Below are 24,229 nucleotides of genomic sequence, written 5' to 3'. Positions count from 1 at the left end.
TGTCTGTTGGTATGCTTGGGGCCTTCTGCGACTCATGGGCACTGTGGGGCTGAAGTGCATCATTAGCCCCCAAAACAACATTCTGGTTTAGTTAGATAAGATTCCTTTGGAGTTTAGTTTCTGTTACAGTGCCCCTTTAAGGGGCTATCACTTTGATTTAATTTGTTAATTTACCCATTTGTTTAGTGTTGCTCAAAAGGGTATAAAGAGGCTCTGTGTCCATTGGTACATTTGAGGCTTCCCGTGACTGGTGGGCACCACGAGGGCTGGAGTGCTTCATCAGCCCTGGAAACCACATTTCAATTTAATTACGTTAGTTTTGTTTAAACTTTTCTCTTTCATGACAGTGCCCCTTTGAGGGGCTGTCAATGTGTTTTATTAGTTAATTTAATTATTTTACTTTATTGGTATACTCAAAAAGAGTTTAAAGAGAAACTGCTTTTGTTCTTTAGGCAGAATTTTCCAACTGGCGGGGTGGCGGGGGGGGGCATGGAGGAAGGGAGTGGGAGGGGGGGAGGGGGGGAGTGGGTGGGCATGGACCTGATCGCTGCCCACGAACGGGTCTGCGCCGCCATTTTACACAGGTGGGCCAATTAAGGCCCGCCCAGCGTATTTCCCAACTCCCGAAGTACACGGGAGTGTGCAGGCGGCAGCAGGTGTGGACAGACCACCCAGTCCAATGACCCGGCAGTCTGTTTAAAAGAAAGCCTGTGAGCCTTTTGTAGGCTGCTCACAATGGCCAGTTCCAGGCTGCAGCAGAGGGGTTCGGTTGGGCAGGCCAGGCTGCAGGGTAGGCCAGCGCCCCTTGTTTTTCTGATGACTGCCTTGCTGCCCTCCTCGAAGAGGTAGCAGCATGATGGGAGGTGTTGGTCCCCCAGGATGGGAGGAGGAGGCCTCCCGACATGGCGAACCGTGCCTGCAGGGAGGTGGTGGAGGCGGTGAGCTCCCGCAACGTGGTGCGGCGCACCTGGATCCAGTGCCGCAAGCGCTTCAACGATTTGTTGTGCTCTGACATTGGGTATTTGACCCAGCAGCTAGCCTTACCCTCTGGCCAACCTCCCACCAAGTCTCAGTGTCGTGACTGCATTGAATCATTGAGGGCATTTTTCCTTTGCTGGGTGGGCCAGCAGATAATGCCCATGCTGAGGTCAGCCTGAGTGTGGCCTTGAGGAGATGAATTTTCCCTCCACCATGTGTTGATCTGAGTCCCACATGATTGGTCTGGGGGCAACCTGGAGGGGCTGCACCTAGGCGCAGACTCAGAGCTCCAGGACATGTCCTAGTCAGGATGATGAGATGGTGGAAGGGAAGCCTCAATATGGCATGGCAATGAACCATCTGCTGCCCTCTACGCTGCACGTGCTTGCGCCTCCTTGCTATGGGAGGAAATACCGTGTGGTTCCTAATGTGATTATGTCTAAGGGGGCAGTGTGGGGGTGAGGAACAGGCCCAGCATCTTTGTCTGAGTGATCGGCAGCAGTGGGGTGAGGAGGCACTAGAGGCCTGATATGTCCCACTCTGGTTGGGGTGTGCTGTGCACAGAGTCCATGTGCAATTTTCCCGAATCAAGGCTCTTCCCTCTTTTTCAGAAGAATGCGCAGAACGCGGCCGAGCGTGTGAGGACCGGAAGCGGCCAGGCGCAGCTCTGCATACTAAGCCACTTCGAGCAGGAGGCCCTTGAACAGGAGAGGCACCATGTACCCAGGTCTACTGGTGTCGGTGAAGCTGGGGTGCCAGGCCAGGTATTTATGCCCAGTAGTGAGGCCAGCATTGTCCTCCCATCAGCCAATAGCACTGATGATTGTTAAATTAGTTATTGCTGCAACATTGCCAGGCCATTGGTTATGGAAGGTTGAGCTCCTAATGAGCTGGGGGGACAGGGATGAACTTTGTCATTGTCTCCACTGGAACTGATCCACTATCCTTGTTCTTCCTTTCAGCATCATCAGAGCACGGCCGGGAGGAGGAGCAGTAGAGGCCCCCTCTCACACCTGAGGGGCCTGAAGTCTCTCCAGCCTCACACCATTTCTGCCAGACAGGCACCAGCGCAGGTATTAACACCTCGGTGGGAATTAGAACAATGGCTAGTGTCCTGGGGCACAGTGGTGAGGGCACTTCACACTCGCTGGAGGAGCTGGCAGAGACAGAGAGTGCCCATGGCGCCAGCAGTCGGAGGACTGCAGGGGACCAGGCACATGCTCAGTTGGTTCCTGATGATGTGCCTCTGGAGTCGTCCGCGACGCAGCAGGTGCAGGAAATGCAGCTGGGTGTGCGGGAGCATCTGGGGGTGATACATGAGGCTATGCTTTGCTTGGTGTCCATGGTGGAGAAGTCTATGCGAATGCTCGCCGAAGCAATGAGCCACATGTCTGAGTGCCAAGCGTCTTCCATGGAGAAAGTGGCGACTCTCGTGGAGAGGCTCCTCCAGGAGACCCATCAGGGCTTCCTGGGGATGCGCTCTGACCAGCAAGTCCTCACATCGGCATTGACCTCAGCTGGTCACTGCCAGTGTGGGAGATGATGTGGGCATCAAGCTTCCCAGCTCGTTGCCCATCCATCCACAGTGAGCAGGGAGGTCCGAAGTGACCTCACATCGGTGCAGCAGCTGCCTGCCGTATCTGCGGGCTCCTCTCAGGGCGCCCCAGATGAGGGCGGCAGCTCCTCCACCCCTCTCCCAGTGACCATTTCATCCAGTGAGGCTGCGACAACTGGGGAGATGCCCTGTGGAAATGGCAGATCCCTCCCAGGCGGGGCCAACACAGGCTCCATGGGCCAGAGGACGACCGCCAAGGTCATCGAGGCTAACAGGACAGCAGTCAGAAGGCTGTCTCAGGTGCCACTCCGAGTGATCGGGCAGCACCAAGACGTAGCACCTGAAAACGAAAGAGTAAGGCACCTTAGGCACACCACGGGTTTTTCACTGGTGCTTTTGTTGGCCCGAGATGAGGTCCTTATTATTTCTTTTTGAATGTTAATGCTATTGTTTTCTCTTTATGATAAGTTCTTTTGCTTCACACATTAAATGCAGATGTGTGACAATGGCTGAGGGTGCCTCATTTCTTCTGCATGTTTATGGTTGACAAAAGTGTAATGAATGATTTGTTGGACATTCAGCTTTATTTACAAGGCCCTTAGTTAGTGCTGCTGACTTGGCAGATTTTGCACTTAGGTGTCGAATATCAAGGTAGTAGCCCAGGCTTGTCCTGGAGGTCCATCTGTGTTGTGCTAGCTGAAGGTCCATTGGATTAAAACCTCCCGGGTGTCCCTGCCTCCCTGGAGTAGTCCCGGGTCAGCGTCTACCCCCTCAGCATTTCCCTGTGTGTGCTCATCCTCGGACTCAATGCTGGACTCATCGTGTGCAGCCGCAGCCACTGCCTCGACGTCTTCATCATCCACTGCGTCCCCCCTTTCCAGCGCAAGATTGTGGAGAGTGCAGCGTGCAACCACTATCACCGAGACATGATCTGGGGAGCTACTGGAGTGCGCCGCCTGAGCAGTCCAGGCACCGGAAGCGCATCTTGAGAAGACCGATGACTCTCTCCACCACAGCCCTTGTGGTGCCGTGGCTCCTATTGTAGCACTGCTCAGCTTCTGTTCTTGGATGGCGGAGAGGTGTCATGAGCCATCTTCTGAGGGGATAGTCCTTGTCACCCAGCAGCCATCCATCCAGCCGAGCCGGAGCACTGAAGATCCCCGGCACCTGGGAGTGTCTGAGGATGTAGGCGTCGCGGGAGCTGCCTGGGTACCTAGCACAGACTTGTAGAATCTGCATCCTGTGATCACACACTATCTACACGTTCATGGAGTGGAAGCCCTTCCTGTTGATAAAGGCACCGGGCTCACCTGCTGGCGCCTTGATGGCCCCATGTGTACAGTCTATTGCACCCTGGACGCAAGGGAAGCCAGCAATGGCCACGAAGCCTCTGGTTCGCTGTGTCCGGCTTGCCTGGTCGCAGCGGAAGTGGATGAAGGCCGATGCCCATCTGAACAAAGCGTCTGTAACCTACTTGAAGCAAGTGTAGACAGCTGATTGGGAGACACTGCAAAGATCACCCATCGACCCCTGGAAAGAGCTAGAGGCACAGAAGCTGAGGGCAGCTGTGACCTTCAGAGCCACTGGCATGGGGTGTCCGCCCAAACAGTTAGGTGAGATCTCAGTCCCAGTCATCTGACAGATATAGTTGACTATCTCCCTTGAGAGATGGAGCCTCCTTCAGCACTGCACCTCAGACATATTGAGGTAACTGCTTCGACGCCTGTATAGCCTGGCAGGAGGATAGTGGCGTCTTCTGCGGCCCCTTCCGCCTTGGACTACCTCTTGGCCCTGTGCCCCTTGTGCCTGCACCTGTCCTCCCAAAGGTGGCTTCCCTAGAGGCTGATTGTGCACTCCTGGCCACCTCTCCATTCTAGCCCTCCCTTCCTCCTCAGGGGAGCTGCCTCCAGTGGACAGATCAGCTCCCATACCTAGGCTAAGGGAAGGCTTCCTGAAACCTGCAGGCCCAAAAGATTCCTCACTGCAGAGTGCTGACCTGAAGGTTAAGAGTCCAGAAAATGCAGCTGGGATGCGTTCTGAAGTACTGCAGATCACACAGGTGAGTTTGAAAAACTTTCAACAATAAATACTTCACAGAGCAGATTCATGACCCCACTGAGCCCTCTTATCCTGCCCGTGGATGAGGTAAATACAAATGTCTCCCACCCACCTGCCTGCTGCGCCCATTAATTAATGGCGGGCGCGTGTCGGATTTCATCACCCGCCCCCCGGACGTCAAACAGAAAATTCTGCCCTTTGTTACAGTGCCCTTTTAAGAGGCTGTCACTTTGTTAAATGTTAATAGTTTATTTTATTCATTTGTTGTTTATTTAAAAGTGTATAAAGAGAAATTGTTGGGACATAGGCTAGTAGGTAGGTAGTAATATGTAATGCTGTATTCTGCAATTAAATATATTATCAAGAAAAGTGTTAATGTCTAGGTTCATACTTCAGAATCAGACTTGGGATTGGTTTAACAGCAGGTCTGTCTCCACTTGGCCAGCTCATGTGGCAAGGCATTGAGGAAGCCTTGGCATCATATAATGAGGTAATAGAGGCTTTTGAGTAATATTTCAGCCCCAAAAAGAATTTGGTCATGGAAAGAGCAAAATTTAGAGAACCCAAAGGCCAGGGGAGTCCATCAATTCCTTCATTTAGCAAGCACCTGTAATTACAAAGCCTTAAAACATGAATTAATTTGAGACCACATTGTAGTCAGCATCCTTGATGATGCACTGTCTTAATTGATACAATGAGTGTCTCTCATTGTTTCCTCACCACGGTACTTTTCAGGTCTGATCTTCGTTGCTGCAAAGTCACCTGTGGGTCATCAATCTGTGGCTGCAGTTTGCTGGAATTTGGCCTCCAGCACTGCCACCATGTTTTGATGTTGTTGCCAAGTGTTAGTGATCTTTCACTAATACCATGCAACAATCAAAAGAGGATTTGGCCCTAGAGAAGGCTGAATACATCATCAGGCAGGCCAAGTTGAGACACCAAAATCAGGGTATAATTCGAGGTGACGTTGAGGCTCTGGAGGGCTCAGTCCAGTACATAGGCCCAAGGTTAGAATCTCTGCCCACTGAAAAGCTTGCAAAAAAAGTTTGCTAAGGCGTGGACATCTCTTCCATCTACATTCTGGTGCTCCAGATGTGGCACTAACAGACAACACCACCACAAAGATTGCTCAGCAGGGGCAGCTGAATGCTTTCTATGTGGCAGGACTGGTCATTTAAAAGAATTTCTAAAATCAAGAACAGCATTTGTGGGCAGAAACTTAGAACATGTGCCCACACTGTTGGAGGTCCAAGAAATAAGAGATAAACGTTCCCAACCTGATGATTTCCTTGGAGCGATCAAAGAAGCCGATAAACAGTTCTGGTCTGTGTAATTGGAAGTTCAAGGCTACAGAACGGCATTTAAACTCAACATCGGTGTAGGAGTCGGTGTCTTATCAGAGAGATTGGACTGGCTTCAAAATTGGCTTAAAGAAGTCAAAATTCAACCATCTGATTTAAAGCTACAAAGGCCTGGTAGAATGTAGGAGACCAGCCAGGAGTGCGCTAGAATAGTCGAATTTAGAGGTAAAAAAGGTATGAATGAAGGTTTCAGCAGCAGATGAGTCAAGGCTGGAGCAGAGTCAAGTGATGTTAAGGGAGGTGGAAATCAGCGATTTTAGTGATGGTGCAGATATATGGTTGGAAGCTCATCTTGGGAACAAATATGGTACCAAGGTTGCAAACAGACTTGTTCAGATCAAACAGTTACCAGGGAGAGGGATGGAGTTGGTGGCTAATGAATGGAATTTATATCAGGAACCAAAGACAATGGCTTCAGTCCTCCCATTATTTAATTGGAGGAAATTTCTGTTTGATGGAATCTCCTGCTGTTACCATGATATCTTCTGTTGTTGCTACGCTTGAAGGATACCGCATGGACACCATGAAGCAGTCTTGTATAAGTTACAAAGAAGTCTTTATTAACAACACCGAACTATGTACATATTTACAGTAGGTATACAGTATGTCCTTACACATTGCGACTTGCCTCTAGACTGGCCCTAGCTCTAGGTCATATGCCTTCTTACATCATCGTGTGGGCAGTACTGTACTCAGTCCCATATTAGCCCTCTATTACACTGCTCTTTCATTACTGTATTTCAGACAGTCTGATAATTTAGAGATAGTGGCAAGGTCGAAAGGTAGTGGTGGGGTAGAGCTGGGTGTCAGCAGCGCGTGAAAACTGATGGTTTGAGTTCAGATGATGTCACCAAGGGGCAGCATGTAATTTAAAAATAAAAAAAAGTACAGAGCCAATAATGCATGAGCAGGAAGAGGGACCCGGGGAATACAGCTCCAACAACACTCAAAAATGCTTGACACCATAAAGGACAAATCAGCTGCTTTATTGGCACCCATTCACCACCTTAGTCATTCACTCCCTCCATCATTGATGCACAGTGACAGCAGTATGTACCATCTACAAGATGCACTTCAGCAACTCACCAAGACTCCTTCAACAGCACCTCCCAAACCCATGACCTCTACCATCTAGAAGTATAAACCACCTACCATCTTGACTTGGAGCAATATGCTATGCCGTTGTTCCTTTGCTGTCGCTGGGTCAAAATCCTGGAACTCCCACCCAACAGCACTGCGGGTCTACCAACAAAATGGACTGCAGCGATTCAAGAAGGCAGCTTACCACCACCTTACCAAAGGCAATTAGGGGTGGGCAATAAATTCTGGCCTAACCACATCCCATGAACGAATAAAAATATGGTCTACTCCTGTTCTTATTTCTTATGTTTTAATTTAAAAAGAATGATTTAGCAAAGGCACTGAAGGCAAAACCAATTTTTATCAAATTAATCAAAAAATAAGATTTTGCACAGCAATACCAGCCAATTCTTTAAAATACAAACAGCACCTCCAAAAACTGTAGCCCTAACCTTTTCACAGAAAAGTAAGGTAAAGTTAGTTTGAATTACAATCAAAAATGTTAATTGGAGAATAAGACCAGAGCAGCATTTCTGGTGACTCAATTTGCCCAAACCAGCTGCACCTTGGTATTTTGAATTGACAAAGGAAGGTAGTTGGATTGAAAACAGAAGATGATTTGAAAATCTCCTGCATTAAGGCGTCATATAGTTTATCTTGTTTTCAAAACACTGGATGTAAAACGACAGTTCAGAACTTGGTGATTCATCTTACCAGACTGTTGAAACCCAAGTTTCTTAAAGCTTGCTTTAGTGCAATAAACTTGTCCCTGTTTCGAACTGTCTCAGTTGCTGTCACCTCCTCCTGTGCCTCCTGGATCACATACCTGTGCCAAATAGGATAATTAATTAATTGCTGAAATAATGCATGAGCAAATGATGCTTTGCTGCTACTATCTTCTGCTCACTATACAGTAGTGCATGAGAATAATATTCTTGAGGGGAATAAATTCCCCAACTGGACAGTTCAAATTAAATTCAGCAGCATAAATATCAGAATGCACTTTTTGACCATACGTTTGATGTTATTTTTGGTTTCCATGCTGAAGTGGGCTCTTCAGGTCTGTAGAATGGATTGCAATCTCACTGAAGGATGTAGCACACAGTAATATTGGATTCAATTTATTACACAGCTGCTTCAAGTTTAATTTGAATCGCTGATCTGGAATGCTCAACAGCCAGAGTATGGAATTGAAGTATAAACTTCTAGAGTGGAGTGAATCAGAAGTGATGTTTCCCCTAATATCTTCAGCCTGCCATTGGAACCTGGAGACCTTCCAATCACTAGATAGTTGGGCAGGCGGTCCTACAATTTTCGGGCAGTGTTAAATGGAAATATGTAATTTATACTCTGCTCTATGCCTAAGCCTATAGTACCAACCGCTTTCCTTTTCAAGTATATATACAATTCACTTTTTTCTGTCATATTTCCCATTATCAGATAACGCCCTTATTGTAATAAATAGTGCCTCCACTGGCTCACCATGAGTACTGCAATCTGCTAGTATATACATGTATATGCAACATGATCTCAGTCTATTTAGAAAGAATACATGATAGCACATACCTGTGTGTAGAAAGATTGCTGAGGTACAAAGCACACTTCTCCTCAGTTGACAGGCCATCAATCATCAGGTAAAAAATATTAAAATTGTACTGGTTAGGTGGTCGAGAGACAAGACGAGACTTCTCTAAACAGTAGGTATAAACTCTGGCTGGAAGAAGAATAATTTGTTAACTTATCAGAACACTGTCACATCTTTCAACAAGGTTTTACTAACTATGGAATCCTATTATTATTGAAAACTTGCAATAAGTATACAAACTTATCATGCAATAACAATGTATTTATTTTATAACTTACTTTGTTTTGCTTTAGTTAAGCATTATACAAAATTACCCATGATGATTTTATTCTTGCTATAAAAGAGGGCACACTCCATGTTCCCTCAAAGTTACTCAAAGAGGAACATGACCCTTCAACCCATTAACTTTAATGGATGGAAAAGCACTGGTTGTGCATCCATGATTTCCCACCATACAATCCCTATAAATGCTGCTCCCTGCTGGGAAAGTGGAATCAACTCTTTCTGAAGCCTGGCAAAGCTGCATAAGATAAATTTATTTTGAACAAATCAGAAGAATATGGCATTGTGTATCTTGGAAGCACACTACAACACATTCATATCAATGGACAAAGCTTCATAGAGATGTATGAAATATGTAAAGTGAAATAGTTTAGTCTTCCACATGATATTCACCAATGAAAACTTTAGTGATTTATAATGTTGAACCAAAGAGAACCTTGGCAAAGTTAGTTGTTGTTCTTATGTTCTTATGTCTTCCCTTTGAAACTGAAGATCAAAAGCTAAAACCCTAATCCAGGATTTAGGCCTGAATTTTAGAGTCTTGGGCAAGCGCGATCAGCAGTACCGGAAGCAGATGTGATTGGCTCTTGACAGTGATTACGCGCTGGATGGAAAATCAACTGCCAGCCAGCGTGAACCGTGTGCTGAGAGAGGCTCAACGTTGCCGGGGGGTGGTGGGCCCGGAAAAATGTACCTGTGGCTGGGGGAGTTGAAAAGGAGTTCCCTGATGGCTGATATGTGTTGAGGATCTGCTTCAGAGAGGTGCTATAATCTTTATAGGGACAGAGAACTGTGTTTATATTCTTTGCAGGAAAATGTGGCTGGAACACTAGCAATGTCTTCTGGACCTGGAAACCATGCCAGGCATATAGGAAATGGCTGAAGCCAATCGGCCCCCCACTTTTCGGATGACAGCCTGCGGGTTCTATATGAGGCTGTGAGTGCATGTCAGGAGATATTGTTGCCACAAGGAGGAAAGAGGAGGCCTCCACACTTAACTAAGAAGACATGGGCGGAGGTGGAAACTCTGGTCAATGGCCATGATATAGTCAGAACGACCTGGATGCAGTACAGGAAGAGGTTCAATGACCTTCTGCGCTCTGTCAGGGTGAGCATTAAGCCACATGTAACCGTACAGAGATGTGTTTGTGTGTGACAGCACTTGTTGGGGCTCCCGAGTGTGAAGCCCTCAGCTTCACTTGGCACATCTTCCTGTGCCTTTAAAGACCGCATGTGAGTAGGTAGGTTAGCAAGCATGCATGTAAGAGTGAAGTGCTACAATGTAATGGACACCTAAACCTGCGACTATGGGCTTGGGGGGGTGGGAGGATGGAATGTTGTGGTATGTAGAGGGGGGATTAATGAAAGCACTATTGTCCTTACAGGAGAAAAAGGTCACAATGTATAGGAGTGAGGATGAACAAGTGGTGGTGTTCCTAATCTGTTGTTGCTAAGTCAGGCAGAGCAGCAGATCCTGGAGATAGCTTGTGAACTTGGAGCCAGGTCCACTGGTCGCGGAGAGGCAGGGGTTTCGGAGGGGGTCAAGAGTCCAGTGGACATGGAAGAGATTGGGGAAAGGTATGAGAGATGTAGGACTGCAGTTGTAAGACTGACAGGTGGAATCAACTAATCCCCTAAGCCCATCCACTCAGAAGTCTTTGCTTAGCTAGATGTCCATTCTGAGAAGCTACTAGAATTCATGCACTCTAAGTTATTAACGCCACTCGAGACTTTCATGTGTTCTCCCTCCCTCAGATGGAACAGCCTTCAAACCACAGAAGGGCCCGGAGGACCCTCCCTTTACATCAGAGGTTGATCTACAGCCAGATGCACCCTTGTCAATCCTCTCTCTGCACCATGCACCAGAGCAGATACAGGCATGTTGGTGGTCATGGGCAGCTCAGGGCAGGTGGTAATGCACACTAGTGAAGGCATGTCATGGCGGAGGCAGACAATCCCCACGGCACCAACATTTGGAGGATTGCTGGAGACTAGGGCGATGCTGAGCCTGAGGCACATGATGAGCCTTTGGAATCATCTATTAGGCAACAAGGTTTGGATATCCAGCAGGATGCATGTGAATACCTGGCAGAGATCCCTAAGGGTCTGCGTGTCATGGTCTCTGTATTGGAGGAGTCCATGCGTTGACCCAGAGCTCTGAGCACACAGTATCCCCCAGAGAGGGAGCGTCAACTCTCATGGAGAGGCACCTCCAGGAACTCAATCAGGAGTTTCTGGGGTTGCGTTCAGACCTGCAAGTTCACACACTGGCAGTGACCTCAGTAGATCACTGCCAATATGAGAGATGGGTGAGGCACTTAGTGACTCTGCTGCCTTCCTGTCCATTTCTGGTGAGCAAGGAGGTTCAAAAAAACTTCATGTTGGTAGATGATCTGCATCTGGGGGCCCCTCTCAAGATGCTCCTGATGATGGCAGGAGCTCCTCCGCCCCCCTGACAGTGACCATCACATCTAAGGAGGCCACGATGACTGAGGACTATCCAGCCATGGAGCTGGACTCTCCGAGCCAGTCAGGGCACACACAGGCCCCAGACACCAGAGGACGGCCGCCAAAGTCATCAAGGTCAATGGGTCATCAGAGTCAGCAGCCTGCCTCCAACGCAGCTGCTGGCAATGGGGAAGCACCAAGACAGAGCACTCATAAGCGGAAATCACTATGACACTATGTCACTAAAAGTCCCTATGATCACAGAAGGGGTTATATGGGTGAATCGCTTCTCATTGACACTGATGTAATGGTGTATGTATATGTTATAAACCACTATTAAAATGTGACATCAGGTCAAATGGCCTTATTGTGCTTATGCAATTGTTAGGGAGGAGGCCTGGGCTGCAAAATTTATTTCAGCGGGAGGGACATGAGAGGATGGTGTCAGGAAATCCTACTATTACAGTGAAACCTCTGGCTCACTCTACCTGGCTGACCTCACCTTTCTTGTACTGAATGAAGGTGTTCACCCTTTGGAACAAAGCATCTGTCATGGAGCAGGAGCAGCCCCGAGCAGTAAGGTGGCAGTCTGCTTGCGATCATTTTAACTCCTAGCTTTGGAGTACTGATGGAAAGTCCTCTGAAACAGGGCCTCCCTGGTCTCCCTGGCTCCCAGAAGCATCCTCATTGCTGGGTCTTGCTTATCACCTTGGGGCTGATCAGGCTCTTCCTCAGATTCAGCACTAGATACATCATCAGCGTCCTCTGGAACAACATCACTGCCTTCACCCTCTGTAAGCTCCCACCTTGCGAGAGCCAGATTGTGTAGGGCACAGCAGACTACTACAATAAGAGAAACACATTTGGGAGAATACTGCAGAGATCCCCCTGAGTGGTCCAGGCAGTGGAACCTCATTTTGAGTAGGCCTATTGTCCTCTCAATGATTGCCCATGTGGAGGCATGACTCCAGTTGTACCTCTCCTCTGCTGGTGTCCTTGGGTGTCTGAGCAATGTCATCAGCCACCTTTTGAGCGGGTAGCCTTTGTCCCTAGCAGCCAGCCATCCAACCGTGCTGGGTCTATGAAGAGCCTTGGCAGCTGGGAGTGACACAAGGGGCGGAATTTTAAGGCAGGGTGATTTGACGTTCCCACTGAAGTCAATGAAGCTTAGAATGGCTGGCCACATTTTACGGCCCTGTCCCTGCCGCAACGAGGTCATAAAATTCCGACCAGGATGTCCACATCATGGCAGTTTCCAGGATACCTGGCACAAACCTGCAGGATCTCATGCTGGTGATCGCACACAATCTGAACTTTCAGACAGTGGAAATCCTTTCTATTCACAAAGGCACCCGGCTACCCTGCAGGTGCCTTGATGGGCACGTGTGTGCAGTCAATGGCTCCCTGAATTTTTGAAAATCCTACTATTATAGTGAAACCTCTGGCTCGCTCTACCTGGCTGACCTCACCTGTCTTGTACTGAATGAAGGTGTTCACCCTTTGGAACAAAGCATCTGTCATCAAATTGATGCAGCTGTGCATAGCGGGTTGTGAGACTCCGCAGAGATCTCCCACAGACTCCTGGAATGACCCCAAGGCATAAAAGTTCAGGGCTACTGTTGCCTTCAGAGCGCTGGCATTGGGTGGCCACCTACACAATTTGAGGCTATCTTGGGGCCGATCATGTCACATATTGAGGTGACTGATTCTCTGGAGAGGTGGTGCCCACTTCGGCGCTGCACTTCTGTCATGTCCAGGTAGCAAGATCTCAGCCTGCATACGTTCCCAGCTGGGTATTGGCCTTCTCCTGACCCTTCTCCCTTGCAATGCCTGCTAGCCCTCGACCCCTTCTGGCTGTGGCTCTCAGTCCTGAGGGCAGACTCTAGCACAGTGCCTGAAGGCAACTGGCCTCCTCTCCTTTCTTGCCCCCTCCTCTTCTGAGCAGATCCAACCAGCAAAGTACAAAATACCCCATGTCAGACCTTGTGGTTGCACAGGTTTGAACAATGAAGCGGCTTGTCTGCAGAAAGCCTCTGCAAAGATTTAACCCTCCTAGAATTATCCAGATGAACAAAATTATTCCAAAAATGAATTATAATCCATACATTCCCAACTCACTACAATGCTCCTAACTCCTCACCTCTCCCCAATCTTCTGGGCCTTTAATCTAACCCTGGATCTAGAATGATTAATAATTGTGAAGCTGGCCTGCCCGATTGGCCCATGCGCCAAGCGTAAAAGCACACGAGCCACTCAAAATTGGGGTGTATTGCTCTTTAAATGGCCTTAATTGGCCCTTTAATTGGCAGCAGGCTCACTTCTGATTGCAATATCGGGAAGTCCTCCCAACGTCATCACGCCCCATTTATGTCGTGACTGTTGCACGCCTGCACGGTAAACGTTAAATTCAGGCCAAAATATAGGTGAATATAAATTAGTGTTGCAATTGTCAAAGGTGCTGCCTTTTAGATGAGATGTTAAAGTGAAGCCCATGGCATGATTTGAGGAAAGGTAGGTGAGTTCTCCCACTGCCCTGATCAACATTTATCCCTCAACCAACACAATCAAAAACGGTGGGCAGAATTTTTCCGTTAGCGAGCTGGGGGCAGGGCCCGCTCACCGACGCAAAAATGCCACAGGATGTCGTCAGGAGGAACCCCCGATGTCATCCCGCCCCATTTAAATATTCAGGAAGGCGGGCGGACAGTGCCATCAGCTGTCTGCCCGCCGAACTGTCAATGGCTAATTGAGGCCATTGACAGGATAATTAAGCCAATTAAAGGCCCTGCCCGTCCAACCTTAAGGTTGGTGGGCAGGCCAGGAGCCCCAGCGGGCTTCTGAAAAAACATGAAACCTCATCCACCGGCAGGATGAAGTTTCATGTCTGTTTTAAAAAACTTTAATAAAGTTTATGTGATATTTATTAACATGTCCCATCTCGTGTGACATTGTCACATGAGGGGGACATGTTAATAATTTTTTTATTTTTCTATTTTTGAAGTTTATAAAACTTTCAGCGATCTCCCTGAGGCAGCACTTAGTCTCAGGGAGATGTGCGCTCTTTTGTGCGCATGCATGAAAGATCGCACTCTGACAGTTGGGGAATCCCTGCCCCCCTGCACAGGAAGCGCATAGCACTTCCCGTCGGGCAGCCCGCTCGGCGGGCCTTAATTGGCCCACCCACTCAAAATGGCAGCGGGGCCCGTTTCGGCGGCGGCGATCGGCTGCCCACCTTCCACCGAGTCGGTCGGGCCCGCCCGCCCATCAAGGGCAAAATTCTGCCTAGTGTTTCTGGCCATTTATCTCATTACAATTTGTGGCAGCCATAGCAAATTGGCTGAGGAAGTTCCCTACATTATAACAGTGACTACATATCAAAACAAATTATTGGGTATGATTTGCTTTGGGGCATCATTTAAAATATGGGAGGATTCTCTAAAAATGTAAGCTCTTTTGTTTGTAATTATGATATTAGAGATTTTAAGGACAACAGTTTTAAGGCACATTTCTGTTTTCAAAACTTTACATTTAGTTTAAGAGCCTTTTTTAAAATGGATGTATGGACAGACAACTCGGCGTCTTCTGGTGTTTATTCGAACCTTGTCAGGCTCACCTCTAGAACTGGCTATGAAGAGTCTTTAACAATGCACCTCCAGTGATGTCCTGAATTCTAAAAGGTGTGAAAAAACCCTTTTGCTTCTGAGGGACAGGACAGGGCTTCAAAGGACCTCAATATAACTAACTTCTTTGCCCGGTGGAACAATGCTTCATCAAAATTAACATAGCAACCATTTAAAGTTTTGGAACTATATATGAGATCAGCCATTCTGAGTGCAGAATCCCTAGGAATAACTCTGAGAAACAACATCAGAGAGAGTCCTTGGCCAAGGGAGGACAAAAAGGAAGGTATTATGAAAGTAACTGCTATTCTGCCAAAAGAGTCCAATCAATCTGCAAGGACATAATCACAGAATTAGTGAGGAATAGGAAACCTCCTCTTTCTCCCAAAAATATGCTGACCTGTTGAGTCCACCTGAAAACGCTAACTTCCAAATAGTCAACTACTGATGTCATCACAGCTGCTAAACTGAACATAAATTTCAACCCCTTCAATTCGGAAAGAAGGAATTCAAGCAAAGGGTCTGCAATGTTATCTCATGGAGAGTGATTTGAAATCTCATCTTTTAAGTATGTTTTTATCCTTATTTTCTTTTAAACTTTGCATCTGTATTTTAGTTAATATCTTCATCACTTTTCCCTAAGTAACTTTCAGCAGTAGTTTTGATAATAAACTAACCTTTATTTCGTTTAAGACTAAATCTTGTCTGCTGGATTATTTTTTAAATTGAATTAGTCATAAATTAAAAGGGGGCTACATATACACATACAAATTCTTAGCTCTTGGACATTTTAAGGAAACGCCTTTCATGTGGTTGTAATTTTTTTTGTTAAAGTAATATTCTAATAAAATTCTAAGTCCCTTTAGAGTGGTAAGGTACCCCTTTGGAAGATGTAAGGCACCCTTTGGGATTGTTAAAAGAGAACATGACTACCCATTTTTTTTAATTCACAAACTCATTGGAACTGTCAAGCTGTCAAATAGTTGTCTAGCTGTTAGAGAACTGCTAAAGAGCTGTCCATCTGTCAAACCTGTCAAAGTTATCCTGGAAGTGCCAAAGCTGACAAGGAACAGTCCAAAGATACTAGGTGAGTTGGCATGAATGGGAAGGACAAAGAGTGGTGGATGGGTGACATGGGTTGGCACTAAGTTGGCATGGGGGTATGGGTGCCATGGGGGTGGGTGGGGGCGTAGGTTGGCATAGGTTGACATGGATGGGGCAGAGGGAGTGTGTGGGGTGAAGTTTGAGGGACTTTTTATTATTATTATTTATTTATTTAAGAACAATGCCGGAGCACAGAGGCAGGCCTTGCGCCCAGCCCACCTCCTCACCTTCCGGGGTCGCCCACCCTGACTCCTGTTCCAGCCCGCATCCTCCCTTCCCCCAACCGAAAATCCAACGTGCAGGTGGGCATTTTTAAAGCTCGGGTTCACTAAGCCGGGAAATCTCCCGACTCAGTGAACCCAACCTGGGGACGAAAATCTGGACCTTACATTTCTTGATCTGCCATAAGTGGATTTAAATCCCTCTATTATAGTTGCAGCACATATAGCATTATTGAAACTGGCACAATAAATGATTTGCTAACTCTGCACATTCCTCCAAGGCCATTCAGGAACAGATAAGCAGCTTCTCTGCATGAATGGAATCAGAAAGATGTGTACACCTATCAATAAGCTTCCCTGATGACTCAGTCTGTTTATTCATAAGCAGCTAATCCACACAGACCAGAAGGTCTCAGGTCTGACCCCTCTTCTGTTCTGATTCAATCATTCTTAATTATGGTCACAGAAATTGCCCTCAGTGTCCCTGATTCAGAGAGGAGAAACTAGGCTTCCCATCCCTGACCACAGCTGATGGATCTCTTTTCCAACTTCCAAGAGAGGGGGGAAGGAGAACAAGCAATGAAAAATAGTTACACTTTTTTTTAGAGAAGGTGGGAGGTGGTATGCAGTTGGCTGATGCAATTTCACTTTCTTGTGCTAAAACGTGAAGCAAATTACAAGAGACTGTATTTTACAAAATAAATTATGTTGAAGCTCACAAAGCTCATCATTATTGACTTTTAAATAGTCAGCAACTTTCAGCGATTGCACATGTGCAAACACATAAAGCAGGAAACTGCTGCCTAAGATGCCCTGCTCCTCTAGAATTTGCGTCATAAAATTATCTTGCCAAGGGACCTATCTTTCACATAAATTGAGCAGCATGAAGATGCTGTAGTCCTGAAAAATTCAAACTAAATTTACTAGAAAAAGTTTGGGCATGTTCATTCCAGGTTAAATATACTTCTAATGACATGATAAGTATTGATTACTAAAAAGCAACCTGTCTGGCACTGAAAATTAAAGTTAATAATTGTGGAGTCTCATTCCTTCAGATATTAATTATTGTTGGAGATTTAAAAACATATTTAAATGCCTTAACTTTTTTCTTTCTGCCTCTTTTATTCCTCTAATAATCCCATCTTTCTTTCCCTCTCTTTATTTCTATTCCTGTAACTGATTTAGCATTGAATTAACTATTCTGATTGGTCAAGGAGCTACAAAGTTGTTACCCCGACAAACTTCCAAAGTTGTTCTGAAGTTCTGAAGAAGTCACATTGGACTTGAAATATTAACTCTGTTTTGCTCTCCACAGGTGCTGCCAGACCTGCTGAGCTTTTGCAGCACTCTGTTTTTATTTCAGATCTCCAGCATCTGCAATATTTTGCTTTTATTACAGTTGCTACCCCTATGCACAAGGGTCCCAGCAGCTCTATAGAAGCCACTGCACTTTTTCCATAGTTGCTTGACAGAACACCAAATATAAAAGCCATAAAAAGTCCAAGGTAAGAAGAAGTGTAACATACAGCTGGTGCCATTCATTTGCCACGTACTGACTACGCCATCAGGTCATTATAGTAATTAAAAGTGGCTGGGAAAGGGAGAGCAGGAGAACATCAAACACAGGCAGCCCATCTGTTTTCATTGATTGTCTGGTAAAGGAGCACTGAATGCTTGGTGGTAATGAAGTGAATTTGGTGCCCACTGTTCCAGTGATGCTAGGGGCATGGTGAAAAGAGGAGAAGAGTGTGAATAAGGGAGAGGGAAGAGGGAGGAGAGAATGTGAACAGGGGGAGAAGAGGAGAGAGTAGAGAAAGAAGGAAAGGAGAGGAGGGGAGTTGTAGATTTAGTTCTACCCATGATGCCTGCATTCCACTTCAGGTACCTGGCAGTTAACTTGTAAGATGCTTATTTAAAAGAGGAAAGGGACTTCAAATTTGGCTTGGTGATAATTCTCTATTACAAATGATTTCAGGAACAGAGCTGCACCAGCAAAATCTAGTCCTAGAATGTTTTCACAAAGTCACTGATAGTCTCATTGGGCTCCACATATCTGATGTGGAATTCAGATCACAAAACCAAACAGATTTTGAATGGTCACTGCTAGTTGGTGTTAGTCTGAACTAGGCACGCGGAACTATTTCAACCCAGAAGTTATGAATGACCAGGAAATGGTGAGGAATATTCTCTCAAATTTGTGGTTTGCATTTCTGGAATCTCTACTCCAGGAGTGCAATTTCGTGAAATTACATAACCGGTTTCACAAAAAGCCTTACCTCCAGTTAAAGCCCTGTTGTTTTCACTGAACTGCAATCCTAGGTACTTTATATATCGACTGGAAGTTTCATTCAGTGTCGTTTTTGCATGACCGAAAGATTCCAATACACAGCTCACCTAGAAGAAAAATGCTCATCAAAACACAAGGTAGCATCAGAACTGTGATGTAAACTTTATATTCCTTGTTACTGCAAGACTGACATGAAAACTTATTTCAGTATGAATTAATGAATCTATTCTTACCTACAGTATTATAGCATTGTAATTCTTCAGTTTAAGTACACTGAAAATATAAGTGATAATAACATCACTCAACCTGAAGACTACTCTGGGTAATTTTTATTCATTAATAAAAAAATTACTGGTTTAACAGGTCACCTATCAAAATTAGGAGGCTTATTTTCAGTCAGAGCTTTCATTGTCCAACTGGATTTTATTTTAGGATAAATGAAGCTCTACTGAATTCTGGAATCTGTGGTTTACAGTTGGACGCTTTAATTGGAGAGGGGAAATATATTGCTTTCTTCTTTCGCAGTACGATGCAATCTGTTAGGGGACTCTATAGTCAGGGGGTCAGATAGGTGCTTCTGTGGTCGTGAAAGAGACACCAGGATGGTATGTTGCCTCCCTGGTGCCAGGGTCCAGGATGTCTCTGATCGGGTACGGGACATTCTGAAGGGGGAGGGAGAACAGCCAGAGGTCGTGGTACACATTGGTACTAATGACATAGGCAGGAAGAGTGACGAGGTCCTGCAGCGGGAGTTCAGGGAGTTAGGCAGAAAGTTAAAAAACAGGACCTCTAGGGTTGTAATCTCATGATTACTCCCTGTGCCACGTGCCAGTGAGGCTAGAAATAGGAAGATAGTGCAGCTAAACATGTGGCTAAACAGATGGTGTAGGAGGGAGGGTTTCCGATATCTGTATCATTGGGATCTCTTCCGGGGCAGGTGGGACCTGTACAAGAAGGATGGGTTACATCTAAACTGGAGGGGCACCAATATCCTGGCTGTGAGGTTTGCTAGTGTCACTCGGGAGGGTTTAAACTAGTATGGCAGGGGTGTGGGAACCAGAGCAATAGGTCAGCAGGAGAAATAAATGACTGGGAACTAGTGAATATGGCCAGTAGGACTAAGAGGAAGAGCAGGCAGGGAGAAATTACTGAACACAGTGGGACTGGGGGTCTGAAATGCATTTGTTTCAATGCGAGAAGTATAACAGGCAAGGCAGATGAGCTTAAAGCTTGGATTAGTACTTGGGACTATGATGTTATTGCTATTACAGAGACTTGGTTGAAAGATGGACAGGATTGGCAGATAAACGTTCCAGGATTTAGATGTTTCAGGCAGGATAGAGAGGGATGTAGAAGAGGTGGGGGAGTTGCACTGCTGGTTAAGGAGAATATCACAGCTGTACGACAGGAGGACACCTCGGTCATGCAGCAAGACAATATGGGTAGAGCTCCGGAATAGGAAGGGTGCAGTCACAATGTTGTGGTTTTACTATAGGCCTCCCAATTGCCAGTGGGAGATTGAGGAACAGTTATGTAGGCAGATTTTGGAAAGATGTAAAAGCAATAGGGTTGTTGTGGTGGGTGATTTTAACTTTCCCTATATTGACTGGGAATCACTTTGTGCTAGGGGTTTGGATGGTGCAGAATTTGTAAGGTGCATCCAGGAGGGCTTCCTGAGACAATATGTAGATAGTCCAACTAGGGAAGGGGCAATACTGGACCTGATATTAGGGAATGAACCCAGCCAGGCGGTTGAAGTTTCAGTAGGGGAGCATTTCGGGAAAAGTGACCATAATTCAGTAAGTTTCAAGGTACTGGTGGATAAGGATAACAGAAGTCCTCGGGTTAAGGTGCTTAATTGGGGGAAAGCTAATTATAACAATATTAGGCAGGAACTGAGGAATCTAGACTGGAGGCGGATGTTTGAGGGCAAATCAACAACTGACATGTGGGGGGCTTTCAAACGTCAGTTGATAAGAATTCAGGACCGGCATGTTCCTGCTAGGATGAAGGATAAGTATGGCAAGTTTCAGGAACCTCGGATAATGAAGGATATTGTGAGATTATTCAAAAAGAAAAGGGAAGCATTCGTAAGGGCTAGAAGGCTGGGAACAGATGAAGCCCATGGAGAATATAAAGAAAGTAGGAAGAAAGTTAAACAAGGAGTCAGGAGGGCTAAAAGGGGTCATGAAAAGTCATTGGCAACCTGGATTAAGGAAAATCCCAAGGCCTTTTATGCATATGTAAAAAGCAAGAGGGTAGCCAGGGAAAGGGTAGGCCCACTCAGGGAAAGAGGTGGGAATCTCTGTGTGGAGCCAGAAGAAATGGAAGAGATACTAAATGAATACTTCTCATCAGTATTCACCAAAGAGAAGGACTTAGCGGTCGATTTGTCTAAGGAAGAGTGTGTAGATAGCCTGGATCATGTTGAGATTAAAAAGAGGTGTTAGGTGTCTTGAAGAATATTAAGGTGGATAAGTCCCCAGGGCCAGATGGGATCTACCCCAGAGTACTGAGGGAGGCAAGGGAGGAGATTGCTGGGGCCTTGACAGAAATCTTTGTATTCTCACTGGCTACGGGTGAGGTCCCAGAGGACTGGAAAATGGCCAATGTTGTTCCATTGTTTAAGAAGGGTAGCAGGGATAACCCAGGAAATTACAGGCCGGTGAGCCTTACGTCAGTGGTAGGGAATTTATTGGAGAAGATTCCTCGTGACAGGATTTACTACCATATGGAAGCAAATGGGCATATTAGTGAGAGGCAGCATGGTTTTGTGAAGGGGAGGTCATGTCTCACTAACTTGATCAAGTTTTTCGAGGAAGTGACAAAGATGATCAACGATGGAAGGGCAGTGGATGTTATCTACATGGATTTCAGTAAGGCCTTTGACAAGGTCCCTCATAGCTGAGTGGTACAGAAGGTAAAGTCACACGGGATCAGAGGTGAGCTGGCAAGATGGATACAGAATTGGCTTGGTCATAGAAGACAGAGGGTAGCAGTGGAAGGGTGCTTTTCTGAGTGGAGAGCTGTGACTAGTGGTGTTCTGCAGGGATCAGTGCTGGGACCTTTGTTGTTTGTAGTATACGTAAATGATTTGGAGGAAAATGTAACTGGGCTAATTAGTAAGTTTGCAGATGACACTAAGGTTGGAGGAGTTGCAGATAGTGCAGAGGATTGTCAAAGGATACAATGGGATATAGATCGGTTGGAGACTTGGCCGGAAAAATGGCAGATGGAGTTTAATCCCTACAAATGCGAGGTAATGCATTTTGGAAGGTCTGATACAGGTAGGAATTATACGGTAAATGGCAAAACCCTTAAGTGCATCGATGGGCAGAGGGATCTGGTTGTACAGGTCCACAGGTCACTGAAAGTGGCAACGCAGGTGGATAAGGTTGTCAGGAAGGCATATGGCATGCTTGCCTTCATCGGCAGGGTTATTGAGTATAGAAACTGGGAAGTCATGCTGTAGCTGTATAGAACCTTGGTTAGGCCACACTTGGAATATTGCGTGCAATTCTGGTCGCCACATTACCAGAAGGTTATGGAGGCATTGGAGAGGTTGCAGAGGAGGTTTACCAGGATGCTGCCTGGTCTGGAGGTTATTAGCTATGAGGAGAGGTTGGAGAAACTCGGATTGTTTTCACGACAGCGACGGAGATTGAGGGGCGACTTGATAGAAGTTTACAAAATTATAAGTGGCATGGACAGAGTAGATAGTCAGAAGCTTTTTCCCAGGGTGGAAGAGTCAATTACTAGGGGACGTAGATTTAAGATGAGAGGAGAAAACTTTAGAGGAGATGTGTGGGGCAAGTTTTTTACGCAGAGGGTAGTGAGTGTCTGGAATTCGCTGCCGGAGGAGGTGGTACGATAGTGGTGTTTAAGAGGCAGCTTGACAAATACATGAATAGGATGGGAATAGAGGGATACGGACCCCGGAAGTGCAAAATGTTTTAGTTTGATGGGCAATATGATCGGCGCAGGCTTGGAGGGCCGAAGGGCCTGTTCCTATGCTGTACTTTTCTTTGTTCTTTGTTCTGTTACTTGGGAAAAAAAATAGGGTCATAACCTCTGAGCTCCAGGGCGGTGTATCTTGGGGGGGTTACCTCAAAGGTAGTGAGGACACCAACACACGCCCACCCTACACCAGGAAGTTCCTAGGTAGGGATTGCATGTCAATTGACTGGGAAGTTCAAAATTCCTTTGGGCAATGTTTCTGCACAGGGATTGCAAACTTCCGATGGTTCTGATGGCCTGACCTGACCTGAGCCATCAACTCGAATCCCTCCCCAGCCCAGCCCAGCCCAACCCAACCCAACCACTCCTCTCAGGCCCGGCCCGACCCTTCCCACTCCAGGCCCGGTTCGACCCGACCCCTAGCCCCCCGTCCAGGCCTGCCCCTACCACCCTCCACCCCAAGGCCTGACCTGACCCAACCCCCGAGCCCCCCCCAAATCCTACCCACTTACTTATACACTTACCTTCTCCCTGGCTTGTGAAAGTGACTGGACTTTTAAACTTACCTGCTTTGCGGCAGCTCACGTCATGAGAAAAGGGGGTGTGGCTTACTTACCTTCCGATGAGCTTGACTGTAGGCCTCAGGAACCCACTGCACTGTACAGGTCCTGCCTGGCCTGAGTCAGAAGGTCGGAAGAGATAGGATTTCAGGTTAAGTAATTACGAGCAGAGTGGCAATCTGACTCAATTGTCACTCCACTGGAAGTTACGGCCTATAAACGATTTCTTTAAAGCCTGAAATTGATGCAGTGATACTATGGTAAAGTGGAGTACCATGTACCTTTAATAGAATGCAAGTGGACTAACCATGTGTCAGTACTGACCAATCACTGTACAGCATGGGCTACAGGTTAACTGTAAGTCTAGAGCTGGAGGTGATTGTGGGAGTGTGCAAGGATTTAGTGCTCTGCCTTCTGTTGCAATAAGCAATCATAGTTTATTTTTATGTCGGTCTCTCTCTGTTATTGATAGTGAGCATCAACCAATAAGTGTACATGAAGGCATACAATTTGAGTTTACTTGACTACTGAACTCAGGCTCAAGACATAAAAGATATGAACTTCAGAACAGGGGTAGGTTTTTCGGTCCTCAAGGATGATCCATCAATAAATTAGATCATGGCTGAGCTGTACTTGGACAGTATTTATTCACCATTTACTCCATATCCTTTGATACTTAACAAAAAGTGATTAATCTCACTTCTGAAAGTTTCAAAGATTTCTGAGAGAGACTGTTACAGATTTCTCCTACACTTTGTGTGAAGAAATGGTTCCTGATTTCACAATTGAATGGCCTGGCTGTAATTTTAGGTTATTCCCCCCTAGTTCTGGATTCCCCCATCAGAAGAAGTTATTTCTCTTCATCCACCTACTGCACCCTTTTCATATTTTAACCACATCTACACTCAAAGGAATACAAGACAAGTTTATGCAAAGTCTCCACATAATTTAACCCTTTTAGCTCAGGTAGCATTCTGGTGAATCTACATGGCACCTTCTCTATGGTTAATATAACCTGCCTGTGATGTGGAGACCAGAACTGAACACAGTGCTCTAGATGGAGTCTAACTATGGCTCTACACACACCAAGTAGTGGACTACCTAAACTCTCTCAATTAAAATTTTAACTCTGC

At 46.2% G+C, this 24,229-nt stretch overlaps 1 protein-coding gene across 1 annotated transcript in view; it reads right to left on the bottom strand.

The window, feature by feature from the left end:
* The window catches only part of myo16 (myosin XVI), a 654,305-nt gene that overhangs the window by 278,455 nt on the left and 351,621 nt on the right, over positions 1-24,229 (bottom strand). Inside the window, exons 14-16 of the mRNA XM_078544837.1 lie at positions 18,569-18,686; positions 8,599-8,746; positions 7,747-7,858 (exon numbers count right to left, since the gene is read on the bottom strand). Coding sequence (XP_078400963.1) covers positions 7,747-7,858; positions 8,599-8,746; positions 18,569-18,686 — 378 coding nt within the window. The remainder of the gene's footprint in view (positions 1-7,746; positions 7,859-8,598; positions 8,747-18,568; positions 18,687-24,229) is intronic.

This window comes from Cetorhinus maximus, chromosome 7 (genome assembly GCF_964194155.1).
Source record: "Cetorhinus maximus chromosome 7, sCetMax3.hap1.1, whole genome shotgun sequence".
NCBI lineage: Eukaryota > Metazoa > Chordata > Chondrichthyes > Lamniformes > Cetorhinidae > Cetorhinus > Cetorhinus maximus.
This window is presented reverse-complemented; position numbering and strand designations above follow the sequence as displayed.